This window comes from Falco naumanni, chromosome 8 (assembly GCF_017639655.2).
Source record: "Falco naumanni isolate bFalNau1 chromosome 8, bFalNau1.pat, whole genome shotgun sequence".
In the NCBI taxonomy this organism is placed as follows: Eukaryota; Metazoa; Chordata; class Aves; order Falconiformes; family Falconidae; genus Falco; species Falco naumanni.
Genome location: NC_054061.1, coordinates 48342363 through 48367067, shown reverse-complemented (window position 1 = coordinate 48367067; position 24705 = coordinate 48342363). Strand labels below are relative to the sequence as shown.

Below are 24705 nucleotides of genomic sequence, written 5' to 3'. Positions count from 1 at the left end.
CGTAAGACATTTGTCTTGGGCAATTGCTCCTTTCTGCCAAGCAGTTCAAATGTTTGCTCATAGCCTGTTTTGAAGATGTTTGTTGGCTGGACTGTTGAAACATTTATCCTATGACAAAAGTACTGTAACATGGCAGTGATTCTCAGAGCTGTGTCTCTGAAGCAACTGAGTTGAAGGTCATACTTGCAGGCAGCTGTAGACTTTTCTCTGTGGGGCTTGAAATGTAGCATAGTGGTAAAAGAATGTGGGGTTTTTTTCCTTGTTACAGTCCTCTTTGAGTAATAGTGTATTGAATTAAAGCAGTTGTAAGTACGATTGCTTTGTTGTGATCTTGGAGACAATCAGGCGAAATGTGTTTTGTCTTCAAACACTGCAAGATCAATACAACTGGTATGTTTTCGAGTAAAGGAAACTGTCCTTCAGATAGTACTTATATTAGATCCTGGTAGAATGTAAATACCCATCTAATTCTATAAACAGCTTTTCAGTTATCTGTAAGCCATCGGCATGAGAGTTGCGCTTGAGAGAGCTTTTAATTTTCTTGTGACTTTAATTATCGCTATTCCGTTTTACTTGAAACAATGTGTGTAGAAGTAACTTTATTAGTATAATAATAACTAGTAAGTGGAGATCTGAGCTGTGGTTAGGTGTTCTTTGGAAATTTGGTTTAATCTAGTAATCAGAAATTGGTTTGCCTATTTTTTTCCAGTTCTTGTACTATTTTGTTATTAAGCAGTTTACATGGAAGTAAACTAAGAATTCAGATGATTGTTCTGCATTTTCTTACCTAATTCTATAATTCTGTGCATGAAATGCAATACTAAACATGCACAGGATTATAATTCTCAGTGCAGCATAACCTGAAGAACTCTTAGGAGGAAAAAAGATCCTGTTTTCCAGCAGGTGATTCAGCTATAAAGCATAGAACAATCTAGAATACATGTGCTGTATCCTACAATGGAGATACAACTTGTGTAACCGTGCTCGTTAGGTAACTGCTTGGAGAACTGCTTAATTCTTGGTATTCAATATCATTGCAGTCTCTGTCAACTACTAACTATTCCATGGACAAGATCTATTTAGAAAAAATAAATTTACTGGGGGAAGAAAAAAACCCTAATCTATTAGTCAGAATCTTAGGTGCGTAAAAACAAGTAGACTTTCTCTCACCAGTTTATTCGGTATTTTTGAGATTTGACTTAATATTTGCTGCCAGTTTATTTTCTTTTGCTTTCTGTGAAGCCTTTGCATGCTGCAAATAAAAATAACTAGACAAACACAGATGAATTTAAGGGGTTAATTTTCATATATTTTGTGGGGTGCTAATTTAGTGACTATGAATCTTTTTATATTACATAATCCTGTGAAGGGATTTATTTCTGTCTCAGCTTTGAGAAACTTTATATTTCCCCTATCAATCACAAATTAAAAATACATGAATGTTTCTGTATGCAAAATTTAAATGTGCAAACGTGTGGGTTTCTTTTTTCCTGCTGCACTGCAAACACAAAAATTGTTACTCCTGATTTTGTAGGAAAGCTCTCAGCAACTCCAGGGTCTAGTTTTGAGACTCAAGGAATTATGAGTAAACTGAATATATATGGAACTGTTGGGAATCAATTAAATACAATGCTAACTAATTTAGAGCGCAGTAGCTTTGTGACCAGCAGCACTATAATCTCTGAAATGTTTTCACTTACTTTCAGGTCTCTTTAGAGACAGATGATTGGAGGGGGCAAAACATATCCCACTAGCTGTCTAGTCAAGTCTCTAGACAATATTATGTTGTTCTCTTAACATCTCATTCCAACAGATACTTTCCTATGACTTTGTGCTTTGGAAGATGTATGAAACTCACTGAACATCACAGTTTTAGTATTAAAATCTATAGCATTCTTTGAAAACTATTACATTTGGATAAGTAAGAATTTATATATTTGAATATTAGTTTGTGATGCTTAGATAATTTATTTTGGTTAGCACACCACCCTATTAAAAAAAGAGGAATCTGAAGTGATGTAGTTATGATTCAGCTGTAATTGCTATGAATGAAATGCTTTTAAAATAAATGCAGAAGTGTATTTTTGGCATTTTGTATGTGTGCAAGTGTATGTATCTAAAGAGAGCAAAATAAATCAGTATTAACCTATGATTCCATACTAGTTGTAGGAATTACTACAGTTCAAGGTTCAAAAAGGCTGTAAAGCTGCATCTTCTTATCACAGGGCCTCTTCTTCTGTTTTTCCCCTTAAAAATCATTACTTTTCACCTCACCATAATCAAAGATGTGAGAGCTTTGACTTGCTCGTTGTATAGACTTAGAGGTCCTAAGGAATGTTTATGGGGTAAAGAGAAAAAAGCCTGAGGTTTTCTGATCAATGTGAGAGCAGAAAGAACAACCAGATACAGACAATAAAATTATTCAAGGATTTATGGGGCTTGAGTCTGTCCATATGCATAAAAAACTTGAATGCACTCAGCAGGAAGCTTCTGGTAGAATTAACTGCAAGTTTCTAAACAAGGAAAATGTCTGATTTAAGCCTTTATTGAATTGATTCCCACTGCCTTCGTTATCAAAACAAACCACAGGATTATATTTTCAGCTGTAAAGCAGGGGGGGGTTGTTCTGTTTTACTGAAACCTTCAGCAACCTGTATTGCAGTATGTTGTGTCTTTGTGATTTCTTTGCACTTTACAAGTCAGAGCTTTAACCTGTCTTGAGAAATTCCTGAAATGTTTACAGAATTCTTCAGTGAATCTTCAAAGCTGGTGTAAGAAAACTGCAATTTAGATTGAGTGTAGGAGCTGTGATAATGTCATGGTTGGCTGTTTCTTACAGTGAAGACCCTGTAGCTTAGAGCTCATTCTCTGTGCCAACTCCTGCTATGGATGGCAGTTAAGATGAGAAGCAGGGACTGAAGTATTGTTTAAAGCACTTTATGTCGCTTAAGAAGCAGGTGAAACTTAAAATTCTTGTTGCAAAATTTTTGTTCACGTTGTCTGATTTTACAGTAACTTTGTGTTTTTCTTCTGGAAAGCTTTACTTAATAAACTCATCTTTTATTTCATTATTAAGATTGGTTTCCACAGGTTTTGAGTAGTTAATTGTCAATTAAATACAATCTGAAAACTGATAAGAATATTCAAAACCTGAAGACAGACATTTGAGACTAATACAGTCGTAATTATTTTATTGCATGTTAATCGTTCCAGAAATATTTATGTACAGAGATTTTTGGCATGATGTAGCAGGGCTGAATTCAGAATATTTAGCTGTTTTTATCAGTGGTTGAATTATCAGATTATTGTGTCACATTAACTGCTGTTCAACACAAATGGGTTTTATGCTTAATATCAGTAATGGATCTGTCACACAGATCTGACTGACAGAAAGAGGATTAAGGTTCAAATGGATAATCTTGGGAATAGTACAAAATACTGCTTTTTGGCATTGCAGTTCAGTACTGAGTGCTCAGGGGAATGTCAGCAGTCTTTTTTGTTTGTTAGCCTAAAACTGTTGTATTCTGACTTGAGATGAACACATTTTTCATTTTGCCATGAACTGAAATGCTGCTTTTTCTGAAGTGAATGATGCTGTTAAACAGAAACATTCATCTTCTGCTTCCCATCTGATTTGCATGCATTTAATTTTTAGTCTTAACTGTATATTCTCCTTCAAAATACCGATTCATTTCCTTGTCCTTGTCCTTTTATTTTTTCCTGTACCCCATTTTTGGGTGAAAAGTTTGCCTACTGCAGTGTCCTATTTTTCTTTCTCAAGAAACCACGTTTTCTTTTCCAGGTTCACAAGCTCAGTTTTCATTTCCAGCTTTCCAATTTTTCTTTTTTCCTTGACACTTCCCCTCCCCCTTCATTTATTTTTGCTTCAGGATTCTGGAAATATAATATCTGCTTCTTGTATCTGGATCTGTCTTTAAACTGCCCTCCTGATTATGCTTGATGAGTTTCTTGCCCTTTTTAATCCTTTTTCAGATGACTCCAGCATGTTCGATGTTGTCTTCTGTGTCAAAGGGGCCCTTCTTTCGTTATTAAAATTAAATATTTGAAAATGTATTAGTTTCTTCTGTATTTTATTAGTCTTTGATAGATAAAAGCAATGTGCTTTCTTGGTTCTCTGTCTTTTTGTAACCTTTCGGGTTTCCTCAGTCTGTATTCTATTTTGGCGTGTTATAGTTACCTTACGTGAGCAAAAGTGTTGCTCCTCTGTGGTTTTACATTGCCTGTTTCAAAATGGCTTCTGGACATTTATATTAATTTTTTTGTCACACGTCGTCTTCCTGATACTTTTTCACAGTGTCTCTTTCATATTACAGATTTTTCAGGATCCCCATGTGTGTGTTGCTTTGTAGATCCTCTCTTATTCTACCACTGTTTCTTAAAAAAAAATAAAAAATTTGTAGGTTTTCTCAGTTCTGAGAATTTTCCTAAATAGATTACTAAAAGCATGTTCAAATTAATTTTGTTTTTCCTTTTACTCTTACTTACAACTTCAGCAGATTAAATGGTATCACAGTCTTCCTGCTTCTGATTGTTTTATTTTCACCCCCACCTCTTTGTTTCTGACCTCTTTCCTGAATTGTTGCCCAGGTATAAGAACCCTCTGCATTTTACTACTTTATCTCTTGTTCTGACATCCATCCCCACTTGAGGATGAGGTTCGAAGTGGCCTCTTACTAACCTAGCATGCCTCTGCTTCCTTTATTTCAGATCTGTGAATGCTGTTACTGTAACTCAGGTATGAAGACAACTGTATGCGTCTCCTGTGCATTGGGACTCTCTTGTTCCCTCATACTCTTCCATATAGATTCTTAGGCTTTAACAAAGGAGTTTATTGCTTTGTTATTGTTGTTGATCGACACACTGTAGTATCTTAGTTCTGCTCTTCTGCATTAATTCTCATGTGTTGATTGCTGATTTTTTATTTTTTAAGGAAAAAACAAAATAAAGTAGTTGAATTTCTTCCTTTTCACAGTAGGTTTAACAGGAGGAGGCTTGCTTTTCTTGGTGTTATTAGATCCAACTGAAGCCTGCAGATCAGAAGTTGAAACACTTTGTTGTACTCCCTGCTGTTTTAAACAAACTTTATGGTTGCTTTTTAGCCATATGTTCAGTCTCACAGAGAACACTACTTCTCTTTTTTAAAAAGTACTCTTATCATCTGTGTTAAAGCTGCATTAATCACATGCATTACCAGAGACGAAAATTTAAATAAATTAAAACTGTAGTTAGAGGAGTATGGTATTGCCAGTTGTTCTGGCTTCTGAACTATGAGGAAAGCAAACAAGCAAGCCTGACTAAAATGTCAGAAATAGGCTTTTTACTTAATGCTTTCCCTTAAGAGATTTTTGTTGCCTCTCTTCTTGGAGGAGTACATTCCAGTTTCTGATATTTTTATTGAAAGGAATTGAGGATCCTCACAGCGATACGAATCTAGACTGAAGTGGCAACTACTTAGCTAGAGAATTGATCCATCTTTAGGAAAACATATGAGGAATATAGATATTTTTTCTTTTTTTCCTTTTTTTAAATTGACTGTCTACAGAATATTTAATTTTAAAATTTGCTTAGCGTCATTCAAGCTGAGAGCAGAAAGGGAAATAAATGTCTTGCCTTGTTGCCCAGTCTCCCTCAAGGGGTGGAGCTGGGGACAACCTAACATATGTTCTTGATCTTTGAAAATGTGTGTAAAACAGATTGGCTTTTAGACTTTTGGTTGGTTGGTGGTTTTTTTTGGTTGTAATGTGAACTAAACTTGTATACAGCAATGCTTGGAACTTTGCTAAATTAAATTAGAGCCTCTTCTGTAGGAATATCTGCCCTTCAATGCAGTTAGCCCAGACAAAAGTAGTGGTCATAGGATTTTTTGTTTATTTATTTAATAGAAGAGAAAAAAGTTATTGTAGGCATAGCCTTCTTGAAAGAAATTATGCATGTTTGACACATTTTCATTTTTACAGGATGGTGTCACACTTGCTCAAAACAGTCATAGTTGAAGAGGTGGGGGTGTCAGTGTCTCTTGTGCTATTTATGCATTGAGTCTTGAATATAGCAGAAGTACTTGTTTTGACCTGACATTCAGTGAGAATGTAGTCCAGGAAACTGGTATAGAGTGGGATTGTCTAAAGCTGGTAATTATGTTCTGATCAAGCTGATGATTTCTTTGATTGATCAGTTTCCTTTGTTACAGGGCATTGTAACTGGTAGGTTTGGCAGCTGCACCGTGATTAGTTCACAGGTTTGCTGCTGCCTGTAAATAGTGATGATCATACCCCAGTAGATTTCCCATCTTTTGAAGCAGGCCTTTTTGTGGGCCTGAGATGCTGAATCAATCTGAATTTTCATAATTTATCAATTAAAAGGTAGTACATAGCACTAACTCTGACATTGTGGTTAAAAATATGTTTAATTGGAGTTCTGTTAATGCATAAACTGCCTTTATTTCCCTGCTTCTTTTGGTGTTACTCTCTGGAAGTGTAAGTCTAATGGCATGGATACACCTGGTGTTCTGAACAATCTACTATTTTAACTTGGACTATCATAGCATTTAGTTCAGATTTGTCATTAAATATAGCTGTACTTCTTTTAAAATAGATTGCCTTAACTCTGCCAGTTCTATCAAAATCAAAGTGATCTTACTCTTTAACTGCTTATCTGAACATCAGCCTGGCTTGAAGCATTAGTTTTCTTTGTTTCCAGATGGTTTAGTATGATAAATAACAGTCAAATAATCATTATATTATGTGAAATATAATATGTAATGAATATATTTTTTGGGTTCTTAATTCCTGATAGCTGAATGTTTGTAGTATATTTCAAAACTTCTGAAAGAAGCTGGCCCTCAGCCCAGTCTCCTTTATGTTGGAAAGGACTTGTGTGCGTTTGCAGCAGTTTCTTAGTTCGGGGTGCAGTTAACTAATCCCTACCTACAGGACATAGTTCCCTAAACTTTTTGGCTATCTCTTTATGATCTGTTTGATCCTAAGAAAATTTTAGACGGTCCATCAGTTTACAGTGTTTATTCAGTACATAAGATACATAGGTAAGCTTATATGGCTTCTGAATTATATTTTAAAATTGAGATAATTTACTTGATGCTAGAGATGTTTAGATCACAAGTTGAAAAGCAATCTGAGGTCTATTCCTCAGGAGTCTTCAAAAGGTGTTGAAGAATGAAAGGAATTGTTAGTGCTATTAGTAGCCTTGAGTTTGAGGTGGGTCCATGCTCCCACTAGAAATTTTACATTTTTCAAGTAAAAATGTTGATTTGTATACTTGTTTGTATTATGTTACTGTCTGGCCATTTTACACTGATCAAGGTTTTTACAAATTACATAGTAATTTGGACCTGGTTTTCACACTTGTAGGAGTCTCAAAAGACTACAACATCAAAAAAAAAAATAATCCCTGCTTCTGAACACTCTATAGTTGGGATATGAAATTTTGATAGGCAAGATAATGCTTCTTCAGTGGCTTTAATTTGCGTAACATGCAGTGCTGTTGGCATCAGTGTAATCCCTGAAGAGTTAGAACATCAGGAAATGCACATACAGGTACAGAATCTGGGTATTAGGTTAAAATTTGGAAAGACCCATTGACGGAACCAGTTTACCCTCTTTTATTCTCATCAGTTAATAATGTAGATTACATACTTAATATTGAAAACAGTTTCTAAATAGTTCAGTAGGTGGGAATGAATTAGTTGCTTTGGCTGACCTGAGATATCTTGAATGACCAGAAGGATGGAATAGGGGTTATTTTTCATAGGCTTGTGGATCACACAAGGATAGGAGAAATTTGACAGGAGGAATCATTTAAGCATGTAGAGGGATTAGTCAAAATATCACTTCAAATCATTAGTAATGGATTAAATGAGGTCTTTTAAACCATACTGATATGGGATGCTACTTCCTTAAATACATGATATCCATTAGATAAGATTAATTTGAGCATATGCGCATAACTTTTAATGACTTTACGTTTTTCAGCTCTTACTGATTTCTTTACCAGAAAATACTTTTTCTAAAAAAAGCTAAAACTAATTTTTAACCAACATGAGTTCTTAAAGCTTAATTTTTTGGAAAGTAGGCTGCCTGTGCTTTATAAATGTGGCAGGTGATACTTATAAGCATAAAACAAAGTTTTCTAAAATTGCATATCTTTGACATTAAAGATACTAATGAGGCAAAAATAGCCAGTTTCATTATATAATTGGGAATCTCATTGCCTTTTCTGTGTATGTTGTGGTATATGTTGATGTCTGCAAAAATGAAGGTACAGAAGACATTACAGAATTATGCTATATTTGTGTGTTACTGATAGCAGGCGTTAGCTAGAATTCTGCCTAGACTTTGACCTTTCTAAGACATATGTATTCATTTCACCTAAAGAGATGGAATTGCTCAGATTACCTCAACGGCATCACTTAATTTTAAGTTTTGCATGTGTAGCCTTCAGGTGGAAGAGTAGCAGAGTAGCTTTTAATGTTTGATGTTGCCAGACTTGTGTGTGTGTGTGTGTGTTGCAGGCCTGTAGCAGCATGATTAAAAATATGTCTGTCCTTATGTCCAGTTAATGATTCCTGTGTCAAATGTTTTAAGTCTTATTTTTGCAAGATTTTTGATAACCATATTCAGCTTTAAGCATACTTTGCTCTAAATATAAAACAAGCTGAGGTTAAAAGTAATAAAGAAAGGGACAATAAAAATTGTGAAAGACCATTAGCTGACCAAACATAGGACAAACCTGAAGACAGTATAGTAAGCTGCCAAAAGCACTGCCTGTAGTTTGCCAAGAGACCACTTGCTGCTGAAGCATCTTCTGTGGCTTTGCCAGCCTTGTCTTTAAGTGGCAACTCAATGAATAAAGAAGAAAAAGAGGAGAGATGCTGGAAAAAAATAGGCACATGTGACAGTTACATTAAAATATGCAGCAGTAGGGAAAGCTTTTAAGGTAGTAAGTGAAACTAAAATACACTTCAACTGAAATAAGAGGAAAAAGGAAAAATGTAGCATCTGTAAAAGCAGTGCAAATGTATGAAATGCAAGGCAGTAATTTCATGTAATTCCAATTTCATATTGATTTAAACCAGCCTGTGTCCTTTACTAGGCTTGCTTCCAGCAAATCAGTTCCTTTAGTTCCATGAAGAAACTTGTAGAAACCAAGTGCTGGCATTGATAGTTTTATATTTTAAGAAGCTACATTAGCTTACAGGGTGGGGATGTCTCATGATTGCTTCAGCTTACGTATGCAATGCATGGAACAGAGCTGTGTGGCTGGCAAGGGAGCGGGGGGTGGAAATAACATCGCTTCCAACTAGGGAGGGGAGAAGGAGACCTTTTGGAGGCAGCCTGTGGGACAGCTCCAAGATTGCAGTCTTGGCTGAATGTGCAAATCTTAAAATACATATCAAAAAACAAGCAAAGGGGGGGGGGAGGGGGAAGTACTAAGTGTAAGAAGAAACGCATGATGAGAAGGGAGTGAGAAAGCTGAGTTGCTTTAGCTGTTCTATCTGCAGTGAACATAGCCTTTGTGTGAAGCTGGGACAATATAGAGTGGGCAGGGTGTGTTTGCTTTTTAAAATGGTAAAGCTGGGGGGAAAAAGTGAGTCCAGGCTTTTTGTTTGTTTGGGTTTTGGTTTTTTTTTTCTTTCTCTCTTGCTAGTTTACCCTTTAAATGTACGATGTTACTTCCCTTGTTAGGTTGAACCATTATTCTGTTTGGGTAAGAGTTGGTAAGAAATATTTGGGGAGATCTGTAAGAAATGCAGTGTATTAGAGGGAGCTTTCTCCTTATCTTCTGTCTTAGCAGTTTGGGGAAGTGCCTTTTTTTCCATGACACAATAATGAATTAAGGGTCTTTGCAAAAGATCATTCACCATCTGTATGGGATGTCGGGTATTTTCCAAGTGTTCTACTTACAGATCAGATAGTTATACGTATTTTCTTAATGAAGCTGCATAGTTACTTACTGAGCATTGTATGAAAACTGTTGAATAACATAGTATATAAATTGTAAAATTGAGAAACAAATTCATTGCATTCTTCAAAGCAAGTGATGGACCAAAAAACTTGGGCTCTTCCTTACATAAACATCACTAGAAGTATTATCATTGGGAGTACAGAGATGAGTTAACCTTTAAAAGCTATAAAGGAAGCTAGGATTGTCATGTGAACTTGTCCCATCTCTCAAAAAATAATTAAATCATTTTAAAGTTTGTTAATTTTTAATCTGGAAGACTGTTAACTCTAGTCCTAACCTCGAGTTGTTTAGATAATGCTGGCAAGAATGTCTGTGGGCAAAACTGTTTTCATGCTTGTGGTTATTCAAAATACCCTCCTAGAAATCATTGTAATATTTAATTAAAATGTTAAAATACTTAATTACTGTAAACCACAGGGGATACCAATGTTGTAATTGCATTTAAGATGAGGAAGAAAAAGTAATTTGTTTTTCAAGTCTTGCTGACATTATTAGCAGTGGCATCAGCACTTTACCCTTTTTATTGTTTAAAAACTGATTAACTTCAGCATTACTGTAAACCACGATAATATAAAAAGTTAATATGCATTTTAATACATCACACTAATGCAGTGTGAGAGTGTTGAAAGGAATGCCTTTAAACACATCTGTAAGTCTGATACATTGCTGCCTTGTTAGTTGGAGGGGGTATTTTTTTCTTGTTCAGCATGGTTGGCTTTTTATTTATTTTGAGAATTTGGGATGAGCAAAATGTTTCTTTTCAGAATACATGCTTGGAAAAATGGCACAAGTGGGAGAATATGAAATCTGGTGTATGTCCTCTTTATATCTTACACCAGTTTACTGTAACAAAATGCTTTAAATTATCAGGTATTTTTTTAGGTGAGCATTATTATTAGTTTGAAGAAGTTAAGCTAATCATAAAAGTACATGACTGACAGCCAAGGACCTATTTGGGAATGTCATGAATTGGTTTATGCTATGGAGTTTGTTTTACGAGAAAAAAGTAATTAAAAAAAAGATGGTGAAAAACTCCAGTCTTGTTTAAGTACTGTGTATTTCATGGCTTTTAATTGATATTAAAATGTCTGCTTCACTTGTCTTAATGTTTCAAAATGTGCCCTAACCATTTGGTAGGTATATTACAGTCTGTAACTTTGTTTTAACCTCGTGTATGCTTACTTGCCCAGATCCCTGCTCTTAGCCACTGAAGGGCTCTGTTTCTAGAGGCAAGATACAAATCAGAATCCACCTGTGTGTGCTTCCCTCTGGTTCTGCTTTGGTGTGCATGAAGAATAGGAGGAGGTAGCTGCCAGAGGTTGATTTGATAATGATCTTGGGGTGATGGTACTGGAGAACGAGGAGAAAGGGAGCCAGACAACATGTACTCCAAAAAGACTGTTCTGGATAGTTGGTATCAATGGAAGAGGAGCATCTTCTGCAGGACTGCCATAGCTGGTGCATTACATCTGTGTCCACCACAGAGACCGGGAAAAAATGGAAGGCAGGCTCTCAGTGGGGGGGATGCACAAAAGCCTTGGGAGGCTAATCTAGCTAGGCTTCCTCTGCTCCTTCCTGGCCAAGAAGGAGAGTTGCTCTTGTAGGGGCTGATTCAGAACATGAGCCTAAACCAGTTTCTTTAGAAAAATTTCTGTTGCTCTCTTGGTTATAGAGGAAGTCTAGGCATATTGGCCTTGCAAGGTTGAGTTTAGTCTTTCTGAACATCACCCTCAGGCCTCTCTGGTGAAGCAATTGCAGTGAAACACTGCCTTCTGCTTGCTTATGGTAAGCAGAGCTTGTGCAAATTATGGCTAAATAAAGATACTAGTACATACAAAATCTACAGATAATGTCTGATTTTAGAAATACGCTGCTAAGCATCACATTGTATCTGAGTTTCCAAATGGCTTGTCTTGAAGCCATCGTGATGTTTGGAAGTTGCAAAGAATCTTCATTTCCTATAAATGCAGGGATTGGTACTATTTAAAAACAAACAAAAAAACAAAAAACACACAAAACCAAAACCACCAAAAAAAGCCCTCAAAGCCTTACCTTTCTATTTTATAACTCCTTTTTGTACTGTGGTATAGTCAGTTTGTGAATTAGTTTTGATCTTTTTTGGTTAGATGTACAGTGTGTTAACTCATAAATTTTAGCTTAAGCAGAACAGGGAGTTTGAATGGCAAAAGTTCATATGCGTGTCCCAGATAAGTAGCTTTCTGAATTTCTCAATTTCTATAAATTAAGTTACCAATGAAGTTTTATGTAAATGCTCTTATTTCAGAGCTCACAACCATGTAAGGCTTTCTCCGGTATTTTGGTGCTTAGTAATGATGGGTTTTTTCTGCTGCTAGAGTGAATTTACCTAGAGAAATATTTTATTATTTTTTTTCTTAAACCAGAAAGAACTCTGCAATATGATACTTGATTGCTGTGCCCAGCAAAGAACGTATGAGAAATTCTTCGGGTTACTGGCAGGGGTGAGTTGTGGTTTTAGATTTTACACTTCATAGTAGTTAATTTCATTGGTTTACTCTAATTTTTGTGTGTCAAACAATCTTTAATGGATAAATGAAACTAATAGGGGTTTTATCATTCTGAAAATGGTTATATTAGTTGGTTGGTTGTGTTAGTGGATTGAATTAACATTCTGATTATGATAAACATAGTGAGTTCAGAATGAGAGAACTCATTTCCTCGTCATATTGTTGCTTTTTTGCCTCCCTCTTTTCTCATTGCGATAGAACAATAAATCAGTGGCAAAGCAATGATACTAAAGAGGGGTAAAAGTATTATGAGGTACCATAAAATACCCTTTTTACAGTGCTGAGGATGAAGTTTGGAGACTCTTCTCAGTAGGTTTTATTTAGAGTACAAGACTGAATATTTACTGTCCTGAGGTTGTGGGTGTGTGGGGGTTTTGTTTGTTTTTCAGTAAACAGCAAGCTCTTTCTTTTTCTGTAGCTAATTGCTAATTTAGTTGCAGTTATTGCTTAGTTAAATTTTCCTTATCTATGATATTATCAGATCTGACTAGTTAAGATAAACTACTTCTCAAGGGAGTAATTATGCTGAAAGGAAGGTTTTTTTCCATTTGTATTTTATTTTATCCAGTATTTGAGGTGGTACTTCTGCTGACAGTTGGTTACAAAGCACTAACCATACAAATCTACACGTTTGGTAGAATATGAACGTTAATTTCCATGTTCTTTGGAATGTTTACATCCAGAGTATCTTGCCTCTGTGTTCCCTGCTGCCTCTCTAATTTTAAATAGTCATTCAATGATGTAATGAAAAAAGTTACATTTAATGGGGTTACATCAGGTGAAAATAGTGGATGTACAGAAGTAAAGGAAATTGCCGGATAATTTGCTGTAGTTCAAAACTGATAATTACTACTTTGCAATGCAGATAAGCTTTTTGTTTTGACAAACTGCTAAAACAATAAAATGTATTCATTTGAAGGTGTGTTCTTCTCCTCAAATGGTTATTTAAAAGGAAAATAGTTCAGTAAATATTTGCACCATTAGGTCACTTAGATGTAGGATATTTGCATGTTTAATATTTTGTTTAATCCGGTTGTTTGAATTGTGCAATGTTGTCGCAGCGTTTCTGCATGTTAAAAAAAGAATATATGGAATCCTTTGAAGCTATTTTCAAAGAACAATATGATACTATTCATCGTTTGGAAACGAACAAACTGAGGAACGTTGCCAAGATGTTTGCTCATCTCCTGTACACCGATTCAATTCCCTGGAGTGTAAGTGAAAAAAGCTATTGTCCTAGATTTCTTTTTCAATAATTAATCTCCAGTATTCAGAAATAATGCATAATACATTAGTTTTAGTATTTATTCTACAATTTGAAACTACTTGTATTTTTAGCAAACTGGATTATTTTAAGTATCTTCTCAGACACTGTTGAACAATTCTTTTGCTCCATCTCCTCTTTCTGCCTCCAGTGCCTCATGATCCTCCCTCCCCCCACTTCTTAAGGAGTTGATTTAAGCTGTTATTTTATGGAGCTCAGCTGGAATTGGTTGATTAAAATGTACTTTTTTTTTGAGAATTTTGAACTTTTAATCAGCAATGTAAATAGCAGAACTATAAGAAATTAAAAAATACTGCCATCTTATCATTTAAGTGCCAAATAACCAAAAATAGTTTTCATACTGAGATATAATGATGTGACATTAAAAATGAAGAAATAAGTGTCAAGGTAACTTCTCTTTTCATACTGTTTTATTCTTGGTTCGTAGCCTAGCCTAACTGTCATTCTTCAGGCATGCACAAGTCAGTCCAGATATTTCACCCTTTAGAACTACAGTCCCTAATCTTTAATTGTGAGACGTTCACACATCTGACTTGCTCTTGTGGAGCTTTCCTGAATAAAATAAATCCTTAAAGAATTACTAGCATAAATTGATCAGAAGCTGCTCCCAGGTGGTATAAAAGAATTTTTGAGGAAGAAAGTCTTGACTAGGAATTACAGGGCTTATGTTAATTGGGAGTGTGTGTATTCAGAATCAGTCTAAATTGGTTATTCCGTAAGAACAAAGGTTTTAGGTAAATAAAAGAACATGTGTTTATACTTAAGGGGGGGATTCTAAATATTTTTCTAAATACTTTCAGGTCCTTGAATGTATAATACTGAGTGAAGAAACTACCACATCCTCCAGTAGAATTTTTGTAAAAATATTCTTTCAGGAACTCAGTGAATATATGGGACTACCTAATCTAAATGCAAGATTAAAAGATGAGTAAGTTGAAAATTTATTTTCAAAACTGTAAATTTGATTAGTTTCTTTATCTGAAAAAGAGCAGATAAGAACTCTGTTTTCAAGTTTAACTAAGACTGCAGTTCTGTAGTTACAGTACTTCAAGAATATTCATGTACAGATTTAGTCATTGCAAAGAGTCCCATTAGCTGAGTGTGCTACCATCAATTTGAGTTTATGTATGTGCATGGCTATTTATGAGATGTATCTTTTATTTATTGTTTTCCCAATGATACTCAGCTTGTGTAAGAATTTTCCAAGTGCAAGTCTGTTTCTATGTATTGTCAGCTATACAGCTGTAAAATAAATCATAAGAATTGTTTAGATTGGAAAAGACCTTTGAGATTGTAGAGTGCAACCATTAACCTAGCAGTGCCAAGTCCACCACTAAACCATGTCCCTAAGTGCCACATTTGCACGCCTTTTAAATACCTCCAGGGATGGTGACACAACCACTTCCTTGAACAGCCTGTTCCAATGCTTGACCACCCCTTCAGTGAAGAAATTTTTCCTAATATCCAGTCTGAACCTCCCGTGGCATAACTTTGAGGCCATTTCCTCTTGTCCTGTTGCTTGTTAACTGGGAGAGGAGACTGACCCCACCTGTCTACAACCCCCTGTCAGGCAGTTGTAGAGAGCAGTAAGATCCTCCCTGAGCCTCCACTTCTCCAGACTAAACCACCCCAGTTCCCTCAACCACTCCTGATAACACTGGTGCTCCAGACCCTTCACCAGCTCCGTTGTCCGTCTCTGGACACGCTCCAACACCTCCATGTCCTTCTTGCCGTGAGGGGGCCAAAACTGAACACAGGATTCGAGGTGCAGCCTCACCAGTGCTGAGTACAGGGGGACAATCACTGCCCTGGCCCTGCTGGCCACACTTACTGTGGATACAAGCCAGGATGCTATTGACCTTCCTGGCCACCTGGGCACACTGCTGGCTCACATTTAGCCAGCCGTCAGCCAGCACCGCCAGGCCCTTTTCCACCAGGCAGCTTTCCAGCTGCTCGTCCCCAAGCCTGTAGCACTGCATGAGGTTATTGTGACCCAAGTGCAGGACCTGGCACTGTTACTGTGACTTTTTTTTCTAACAAAACTTTTTTTTTTTAGGATTGGTTGCTTATCCTTAAGTGTAGTGTAAGTAATATATCCTTTTAGGCCTGTATGTGATTTAATGCGTTGCATTCTGGCAGTATTCCTTTCAGTTGCTTGAGCTATTTCCTGTAAACTGGGATTTCTTCTCTGTATGATGGAGAATTTAGTAGATGCTTTAGTTTATGTAAAATTAAACTTGAAACTGTACTTAGGGCCCTGTTTGGTGGCATTTCAGGATAGGTACTTAGATCTTTGAACTTCTCGGTCAACAAGTATTACCCTTTGCTATCACAGGCTACTGTGATTTCACAGGTCTCTTCAGGGCTTCATAAAATCAGGCTTTCTGTTATCATAATCTGACAGTATGTACGTAATTCTTGTATGTGTGAAAAGATCTGTTTTCATAAAACGGCAAGTTTTTAAATAGCATTTTGATTAGATACATCAGATAGAAACAATGAAGGTATTGAAAAATGCATGAAGATAAAACTTTTGTTCTATGGAGATACATGCAGTTTCTTTTTCAGTTTATCAGTGTAAATGAGAATTAGTGATAAGCTTGCATGGTGTATAATTTAGATTTTTTTTTTTCCATCAGAACATTGCAGCCTTTCTTTGAGGGATTATTGCCTCGGGATAACCCAAGGAACACTCGCTTTGCAATCAATTTCTTCACTTCTATTGGCCTTGGAGGACTAACGTGAGGAACACTTTTTGATTTGATATTTACTTTCCTTCTCCCCTTTCCCTCTGCTAAAGAAAAATAATAATAATAAAAAAAATTTTGTTAATTAGGGATGAATTACGGGAGCATCTTAAAAATGCACCAAAACTGATAATGACACAGAAACAAGATGTTGAGTCATCAGATTCATCTTCATCTTCAGAGACAGACTCTTCCTCAGATTCTGATTCTGACAGCAGCAGTAGTAGCTCAGAGTCATCCAGCAGCAGTGACTCCTCATCGAGCAGTGACAACAGTAGTGACTCAGGTACTTAAACAGTAGCTTTACAACCATTTACTTCTAGTTACTTCTGTGTACCTATTTGTTTCTATATGTGTGCTTGTTTTGAGGAAAAACTAGCTAGAGTATTAGTTTCTCTGCTTTAAGAACTAATAATTAAAAAAAAAACTTGAAAGTTTTAAAATACTAAATTTGCTCATGGAAACGTATTTTAGACTCAGAAAAACTGAATTCCATTTTTAGAGACTTAAATATGTGAGGAGCATTGTTCTGTAGATTACACAGTTGATACCTTTTGCACAGTACTATCACTTCAGTGTAGTGGAGGATGGAGGGATTAGAGTCATTCCCTATCAGTATCTCTTTGGGATGTTTATTGCTGAGCTGTAGAGACTCCTGTCTACAACTTTTTTTTTTCTTTTTCTGTTTGCATGGCTTGAGTGAGCTGAAATACTACTTCTGTCCTTCCCTATAAATATGTACTAATTCATGGGTCAGAAATGACATTGTTCAGTTCTAGTTGTGCGTTTAAGTTTTATTTGCCTTCCAGATCTCCATTTCTAATTCCTCTTCCTCAGGAAGAGTTTATGTGGTGATACAGTGAAGGCTCTTGTCTGTAGGGAGATCTCCAAGGAAGAATGTTTTTGCTGACAACTGAGTATTTTGTCGTTTTATGCATTATACTTAGTGTTCAGCACCTTATACCATCCTGCAAATAGAACCTTATACTATCCTGCAAATAGAACCTTCTATTTGACATGAAGTGTCATAAATACTGTTCAATCTACAAAGTACATGCTAGTGTGGGTTAAGGTGTGCAGTGTCCCCCACTGTATGTAACGTGAGCAGATGATAACACAGCATGACTTTCTATAGTACAGAACCTTGCTGATTCAAAGTTAATTTGATTTATTACGTGCCTTTGAAATGAAAATGTTGATTAATAATACAAAAGCAATGTAAACTGCTCGTGCTTTGGAAATGCCCTGTTCTCCATTGCAGTCTTACTGTACAAAGTCTGATTTGTGTGTCATCGCATTAACCGCATTAATGACGGCAAAGCATTAGAGGAGGGCACAGTTAAACAGGGTCAGAGGAGGCGTTGGTTCAGCAGAGCCAGATGGCTCCTGCATAGACAGCTGCGGCTCTGCTGAGCTGTTTGATAAGAACCAGAGAGGTAAGTCCTCAGTGACAAACCAACTGAGTCTGTAGTCTGCTAGTACGAACACTTTATTTTTGTAAATTTAGGACCTTCTCTTTTACTGTTTGGCCTTTTTTCATTCAGGAACACATTCATTAACACTTCCATTTTTGTATCTTTGCAGCCTGGTTTCACTTTTTTGCCCTGGTTCTTGTGTACTTAGATACAGTGGTCAGAATGCTAATTAGAGATAACTATTATTTAATGGTAAACTTGGTTGAGGTCTGTTACTGGTTATAACTCCAAGTCTTCCTGTGTTTGCAGCTTTTTAAATCTTTAAAACAACTTGGTAGAGTTGAAAGGCATTTTATTTCGGTGTTTTAACAGTGCTGTGTATAAGTGAAAGTAGAAAACCTACAGGTTAGAAATTGAGCATACCACTAAATTGGAGATTACTGTTTTACTGACAGTTAATCTGTGGAATGTTACCACATAGCTCAGCATTGCTCTGAAGAGGTTAGTCCAACCAAAACAGGTCCAGCAGAACACAAAATTTGCCTGTAATCAAGCATCTTGTTCCTTTGTACTTATTTGCTCAGGTCTTTTTCTGATTCTGGGAAAACACTTTAAAAAAACTTTTGTGTATTTAATCTATCTGAACTGATCCATCATCACATTTTCTCAGAATGCCTGGAAGCTTTAGTTCAGATGTGAGGCTAGCCAGCTGCTGTAGAATGCAGGTGACGTGCTATTAAATCCGTTTATGGCTCTGGTATTTTCAAAAGGTGATTATATAACAGCTAGCTAATAGTACCGTAGTTCATACGGTAAGGTGAATTGATGACTGTTTTAAGTGGCTGTTACTGATAAGTACTGTCAAGTGAAATCTAGATATTCCTTATAAAGAGCAAATAGGAAGAGTAGGGCCTCTTCCACTGAGATGAGGACAACTGTGTATTTAGAAATAGTTTTAATTAAATTGTTGACAAAGCTGTCACTGTTTCTCCTGAAAATGAGCCAGAGGGCCATTGTTATGTTGCTGTGGTACCACTATCTGAAGCAGTTTCATCATGCCACTGTTTCCTCACAGGATAATGTTGGAGATTTTTTTTCCCCATCTGCTGTTTTTAATCTCCGCTGACTGATAAGCTTTTCCAGGAAGTAATTGGAAAAGTAAATTATCTAGAGACTGGATGGTCTGGGAAAGGTGATCGTTCTAAAAAAAAATTATTTGTGGGAGTCCTTTGATGTATGACTTTACAGCCTATGCCTGGTCCTTTTCCATCAAGTCTACAAGGAGATGATGATGGGTAGAGGTTCTCAAAAGTCAGGCATCACTTGCAGATAGCCAAGAGATAAAAGCCCTGCTGATGGGTACTTGTGAGTGGCAGCCGTATCTGTACAAATTTGAGCGGTTCCCTCTTAAGCAATTAACTGGGCGGGGAGGGGTGGAAGCAAGATTGTTGGAATTTCATCAGTACATAGAATTTCAAATCTTTTCAAATATGAAAACATCTCACATAATTCAAGAATTTTTTGGTTAACAGGTTTGCAGATCTTGTCAGATTGCCATTTAGTGAGTTACTCTATTTTAACACTGACTGCTTAGTAGTGTTTTGCGTTCAAGTGCAGGTTTGTTGGGTGTTTTTTATAAACTGAGGAAGAAGTTTCTTTTTTGTTTGAGCTGCATCACATCTTGGTACCTGTGTAGGCGTAGTAAATGGGATAAATGCAGAAGGCTATTCCCTAATTTACTTGTATGCTCTTAAGGTCACAGCACATCACCCCAGAACGTTTTTGATGACATGAGGTTCTTGTGTTGCGAACAGTGGAGTTACTGAGAACTGTTGAAGCTTAGAGGAAAAATGGAGTGTAGTCTTGGGCTTGATGGTCAGTTCACACTTTTATGGAGAATTTCTCCTTATGTAAAATAAAAGGACTGTAATGCGGGCAGACACTTAAAAATAATCAGTCCCTGCTCAATTAAAGAATGGGTGAATTTTCCCCCGTTGCATGAGACACTCAGCTGGGGGCAGGAGAGGGGGCAATAGCATCTAAGCTCATTATTTTGAAACCTTTGTTCAGATATGTACACAAAAAAGTTCTCTGGCAAAACTCTCTAGAACTTTCTACATAGTTTAACAAGTTAAGCATAGTAAATTAAAATACAACCTTATTCCCATAATTCATTATAATTTCAGATGTTCCTAAGGCCAAAAGAAGGAGAATGCAAAAGAAGAATAGAGAATCTGAAAAAGTTTCCAGGAAAAAACAAGAAAAGAAAAGGAAATCACTTGAAAAGAAAATGAGGAGGCGTCAGCAAGAGGAAAGAAGTGATACTGAGAGCAAATCAGAAAGAAATCACCGGAACTTGAGAGAATCACACAGGAGAGATGACGTATCAAAATACCATCACAGAGATGAGTCCAATGGCAGAGATGGTTACCATAGTGGAAAGGATAGGAACCATGAAAGAAGTAAGGATCTAGAAAATAAACACAGTAATTCAAAACTGAAGAAAGCAGAGAGAAGAACTTCTTTGTCTGATGATGAAAATTACAGACACTGGAGCAAAGATAATGGACATCGCAGCAGAAAAAGAGAAAGATCAAAATCTAGAGAGAGAGGCCATAACAATTCAAGTCCAAGAGAGGAGGAACAAGAAGACAGATACAGAAATGGTTCCGAGAAATACCGTGAGAAGCACAGCCGTTACTCTGACCAGTACAGAGAACCCAGAAAGAATGAGGACAGACGAAGGGATAGTTCTCCACACAGACGAAAATAATACCTAACCAGAGTTTGAAATCAATGTGCATTTCTGAGCTATTAAAACTGTATTTTAAAATCTATTACTGAACTTTCCTTAAAAAAAATTTTGTACAAAGTGATAGTTTGCATTTGTAAGTTTTCTCAGATTTTTTCAAATTTTCAGTACCACTTTTTTTCTAAGTATTGTTATGAGGCTTTCTTTTAAATTCTTACTTTGGAAAGGCAAAGCTGTTTATTTTGTGAATAAAACTGTTAAGATCTTAGCAAAACGGGTGTTTTTGTCAGTTTCAGGGGTTTGTACCTTTATGGTCTGAAAAGCATTGGTTTTTAACTTTGTTAATTGAAAGATACTGAAGGTAGGGTGACAAATCTAAGTGTTGCAGATTATGATGCAAATGCTACATGAGAAGGGTTTATGAAAATTTTCAAACATCGCAAGTGTTTCAGGCATTCTGTAGCTGTATATTTTTTCAGCTGCACAGACATGAAAGCAAGTTTGACCAATATTTTCAGGAGATACTTCAGGTGACTTTTTTTCCTCTTCAAGAGTTAAAAATTGGAAAAGCAATATTACTGTTTTAAATTTCACATTTGAATGTGTGTCAGCTTTTTCTGTTACTTTTCACAATGTTTTTTAATACTGTAACATCCTGAGCTAGTCACACTTGTGATTTTAGAGATAGGGGAAGAAATGTCGTGGGGTGGTGCTTTTTTTTTTTGAGGTTTTTTTTTTTTCCTTTCTATATAAAAATTTGATTCTTGAAGTCATACATTTCAACTCTAGCCCTGCAAAGGAAGTGTTTAAGGAACATCTTTCACAGTGTATAATAATAATAATAAAATTTAAATACTTTTTTTTTATTTTTCCCAAAAAACTTTTTTACACTTTTTGAACTACACATCGTGAAGTGCTCAAGTTTATTGGAAGTAAAGTTTTGGGGGCCGGTGGTAGAATTCAGTTGCTGCAGCAGTTTATAATATATAATGGTTCTACCTGGAGTCATTTGAAGCAACTAGCTCAGCATTCTTTGTATGAGTAATGAATCAAAATCATCTGGTTAAGACTTAAAATCTCACTAATAACAAAGGAGAATTTTTTAAGTCTTTCGGCATAAATAGGAAATAGTGTGGACAGTAGGAAGGACAGAGGTAATGGTTGTATATTATGTAATTGTTGAGGCTGTCACTACCTTTTTTTTTTCTTTGTGAAATGAACATATTTCATGTGTACATCATATTTCATCTTGTATAAAGCATAGAAAATATTTGAGCTGTTTTATAACAGAAAATAGAACAATTCCTAAGGAAATAGATCAGTTTTGCCTAAATCTTGTCAACATTTTTCTAAGAAAAATGTCATATTCAGAATTTTTTCCTGTATTTATCAGAACTTAGTTCTGTAAGCTTTCATGTAATAAAACATTTTGAGTCAAAAATATTTGCATGGAAAATACATTCAGAGAAAAAATAAGTTTTCTATCTTATATACCACACAGCTAAAAATGCTGTAGCAGTATCACAAGGTATATGTTGTTTAAACTGTGGTGGGTTTTTGTCCAACGCACTTCTCATTTTCAAAATGATTTGTGCATTTTGGCAGTATGTGTTAATTCCAGGAAAACAATTTGAAAGAATGCTTTCTAAAAAGAATTCTGCTGATAATGTAGAGCTGCTTTGATAGCTCTCTATGAACATTATTGAAAATTATTTGTACTCATAATGGTTTATTTGTACAAACTTAATTTATCTAGAGTAATACTTCATTTACTATGTTATGGGTTTAATAGCATAAATTTTATTAACCCATAACTTTTGAGATATTCTGTTCAAGTTAACAAGCATGTTAATTACATCTATAATAAATGGGACTACATTAAAATAATAAATGTGAAAACATTAAAACATTTATTAAAAAATAAAGCATTTGATCCTTGAAAATGAATCAGGAAATGCCAGCTTAAACATCTCCAATTCTTTGTGTTATTTCATAAGGGCTAATAAAAATATGGTGGTCTTTGGCAAAGGTGAGGTTAGGCGTTGAGGTGGGGTCTTAACTGCGTTTACAATTTCTTGATTTGTTTCTTTATTTCCAGAAAAATTAATAGATATTTAATACCTAGCTGTTATTTTTACCATTACTACTGTGGGCGGGTTAGTGTTCGCTAGAAGGAGTAAGACAATGAGAGAGGCAGTGGTCGCGTGTTCTTCCCAGTTCTTAGCAGACTATTGCTTAAGAGGTTCCTGAGCCAGAGGCACTGTGCATCTGAATAAGGCCTTGCCCATTGGGTGGCCTAATTTTTTAACTCATTTGGGGGGGATTTTGCAGCATCCTGTGCCAGCAGTTCCAATATTTTACTGTACGGTACGTGTAAAAGTGTGTTTCCTTTATAGCTTCTGCCTGATCACTTTTCCTATTTTCCGATGTGTTCTCTGAATAACAGTGTGCAGTTCCTGCTTGCTGTCTTGTGTGGGATTTTTATAACCTAACCCGTATATTCTTTACCATTTCTTTTCCAGAAGCTAAAATTCACCAGTCATCTCTCCTTGTGCAGGACTGCTCTGTAGCCCTGATCAGTCCTCCTGCCCTTTATTTATTTGACTGTACTATTTGTAAGGGCAAGGACATCAAAGCAGCATGTGGTGTTCAAAATGAGGGTGTTCCTGGAGTTGCCCAGCGACATGAGCTTTGGGGGCTGGTTTGGTTGCTGCCCATCCTCTCAGTTGCTGTCGAGCTGAGCGATCCACAGCTATCCTGGGCTTTCTGTCCTCAGCGGTAATAGCTCATTGTGGACCGTGCACACTAACAAAGTGACTTGTGCATCTAGTCTGTAGTTCATACCGGGGCTCTAGGCTGTGTTTCAAATAGTGGTTCTGACTGAAAGACTGCACCATATGGAGGTTCTGTGGCATGCGCTATTTTAGTCGGTTAATCCTTGTTATGTAAAAACATGACTGAAACAGCCCAGCCTCAGCTTTCTGCAGCTGGGGCTGGTGATGACATTGTTGAGTAGGCCTCTGCTGTCAGCTGTCACCTAGTGAAGGTACCTCTGGGCTGTGTTCAGGTAGTGGCTTGGCTGCCTCTCAAGATGAATTACTAAGCTGCTTTGGTCTTGCTGAACTGCACGTTTCAGTCACAAGCGCTCTTGACTTGGAAGAACGTAAATGTTATGTCAGAGAAATGTGCTGTTTATTCCCCCTATAGCTAGCAACCTATACCGTTGGCCTTCAAAGTGTTATGCATGGGGGTCTTGGTAGTGATGCGGTGTTGGGCATCTGGGCCTTGGTCTTTGTGGTGTGTTTGAACACAGAACTGTCATCAGCTTCTTGGGTTGTCTCCCACAGTTCCTTGTGCTGGTCGCTGTTCAGGCACGAGTAACTGTTGCAGGGGCTGGATGTATGAACCGCTGTCGCCTGTCAAAGGGGACAGCTGCTAGAGGAGACTTCTGGGCTCGGCTTGGCAGGGTCCAGAGCTGCTGTGCTCTTTGGAAAGGAATTAATTAATCTTTCAAAAGTGGTTCTAATATCCAAGTCCATAGATACAGTAAGAAAGACTATCCCTTGTGCGGGGGCGCCCTGGCTGAGTTTCTGAGTTTCCTCACGGTGGTGGCGTTGGGTGTTGCAGAGAGGAGCTGCTGACTTGCCCAGTGAATTCACTGTTCATGAAGGATTAAGTCTTGACCGATGTGTTTGTGGTATTTGTAAGAACTGTAATTCTGTTCTTTAACTGTAATTTTATTTGGAGCAAGGACTGTGAAGCTTGACTATTCATATACTCAAGTCTGAAGAATGTTTTTTTGGGGGAATGACTACCACTGTTGAGGTCATCTTGTTACATAAATTATCAAAATATGACCTCATAGTATGAAAGCACATAGATAAATTTTGGGATAAAACTATAACTCCTCTTTTAATTAAAAATACTTTAAAATTGTCATTCACATGCTTTCTAAAGCAGT

General features: G+C 36.5%; 1 protein-coding gene across 2 annotated transcripts in view; it reads left to right on the top strand.

Moving 5' to 3' along the window:
* CWC22 (CWC22 spliceosome associated protein homolog) overlaps nucleotides 1-22704 on the top strand; it is a 35214-nt gene extending 12510 nt beyond the window's left edge. For both annotated transcript variants that reach the window (XM_040603322.1, XM_040603323.1), the window contains 6 exons: nucleotides 12402-12479; nucleotides 13607-13759; nucleotides 14631-14758; nucleotides 16470-16571; nucleotides 16667-16863; nucleotides 20179-22704. In XM_040603322.1, the coding sequence (XP_040459256.1) occupies nucleotides 12402-12479; nucleotides 13607-13759; nucleotides 14631-14758; nucleotides 16470-16571; nucleotides 16667-16863; nucleotides 20179-20765 (1245 nt within the window). In that variant the 3' untranslated portion in view covers nucleotides 20766-22704. The remainder of the gene's footprint in view (nucleotides 1-12401; nucleotides 12480-13606; nucleotides 13760-14630; nucleotides 14759-16469; nucleotides 16572-16666; nucleotides 16864-20178) is intronic.
* The last annotated feature ends 2001 nt before the right edge of the window (nucleotides 22705-24705 follow it).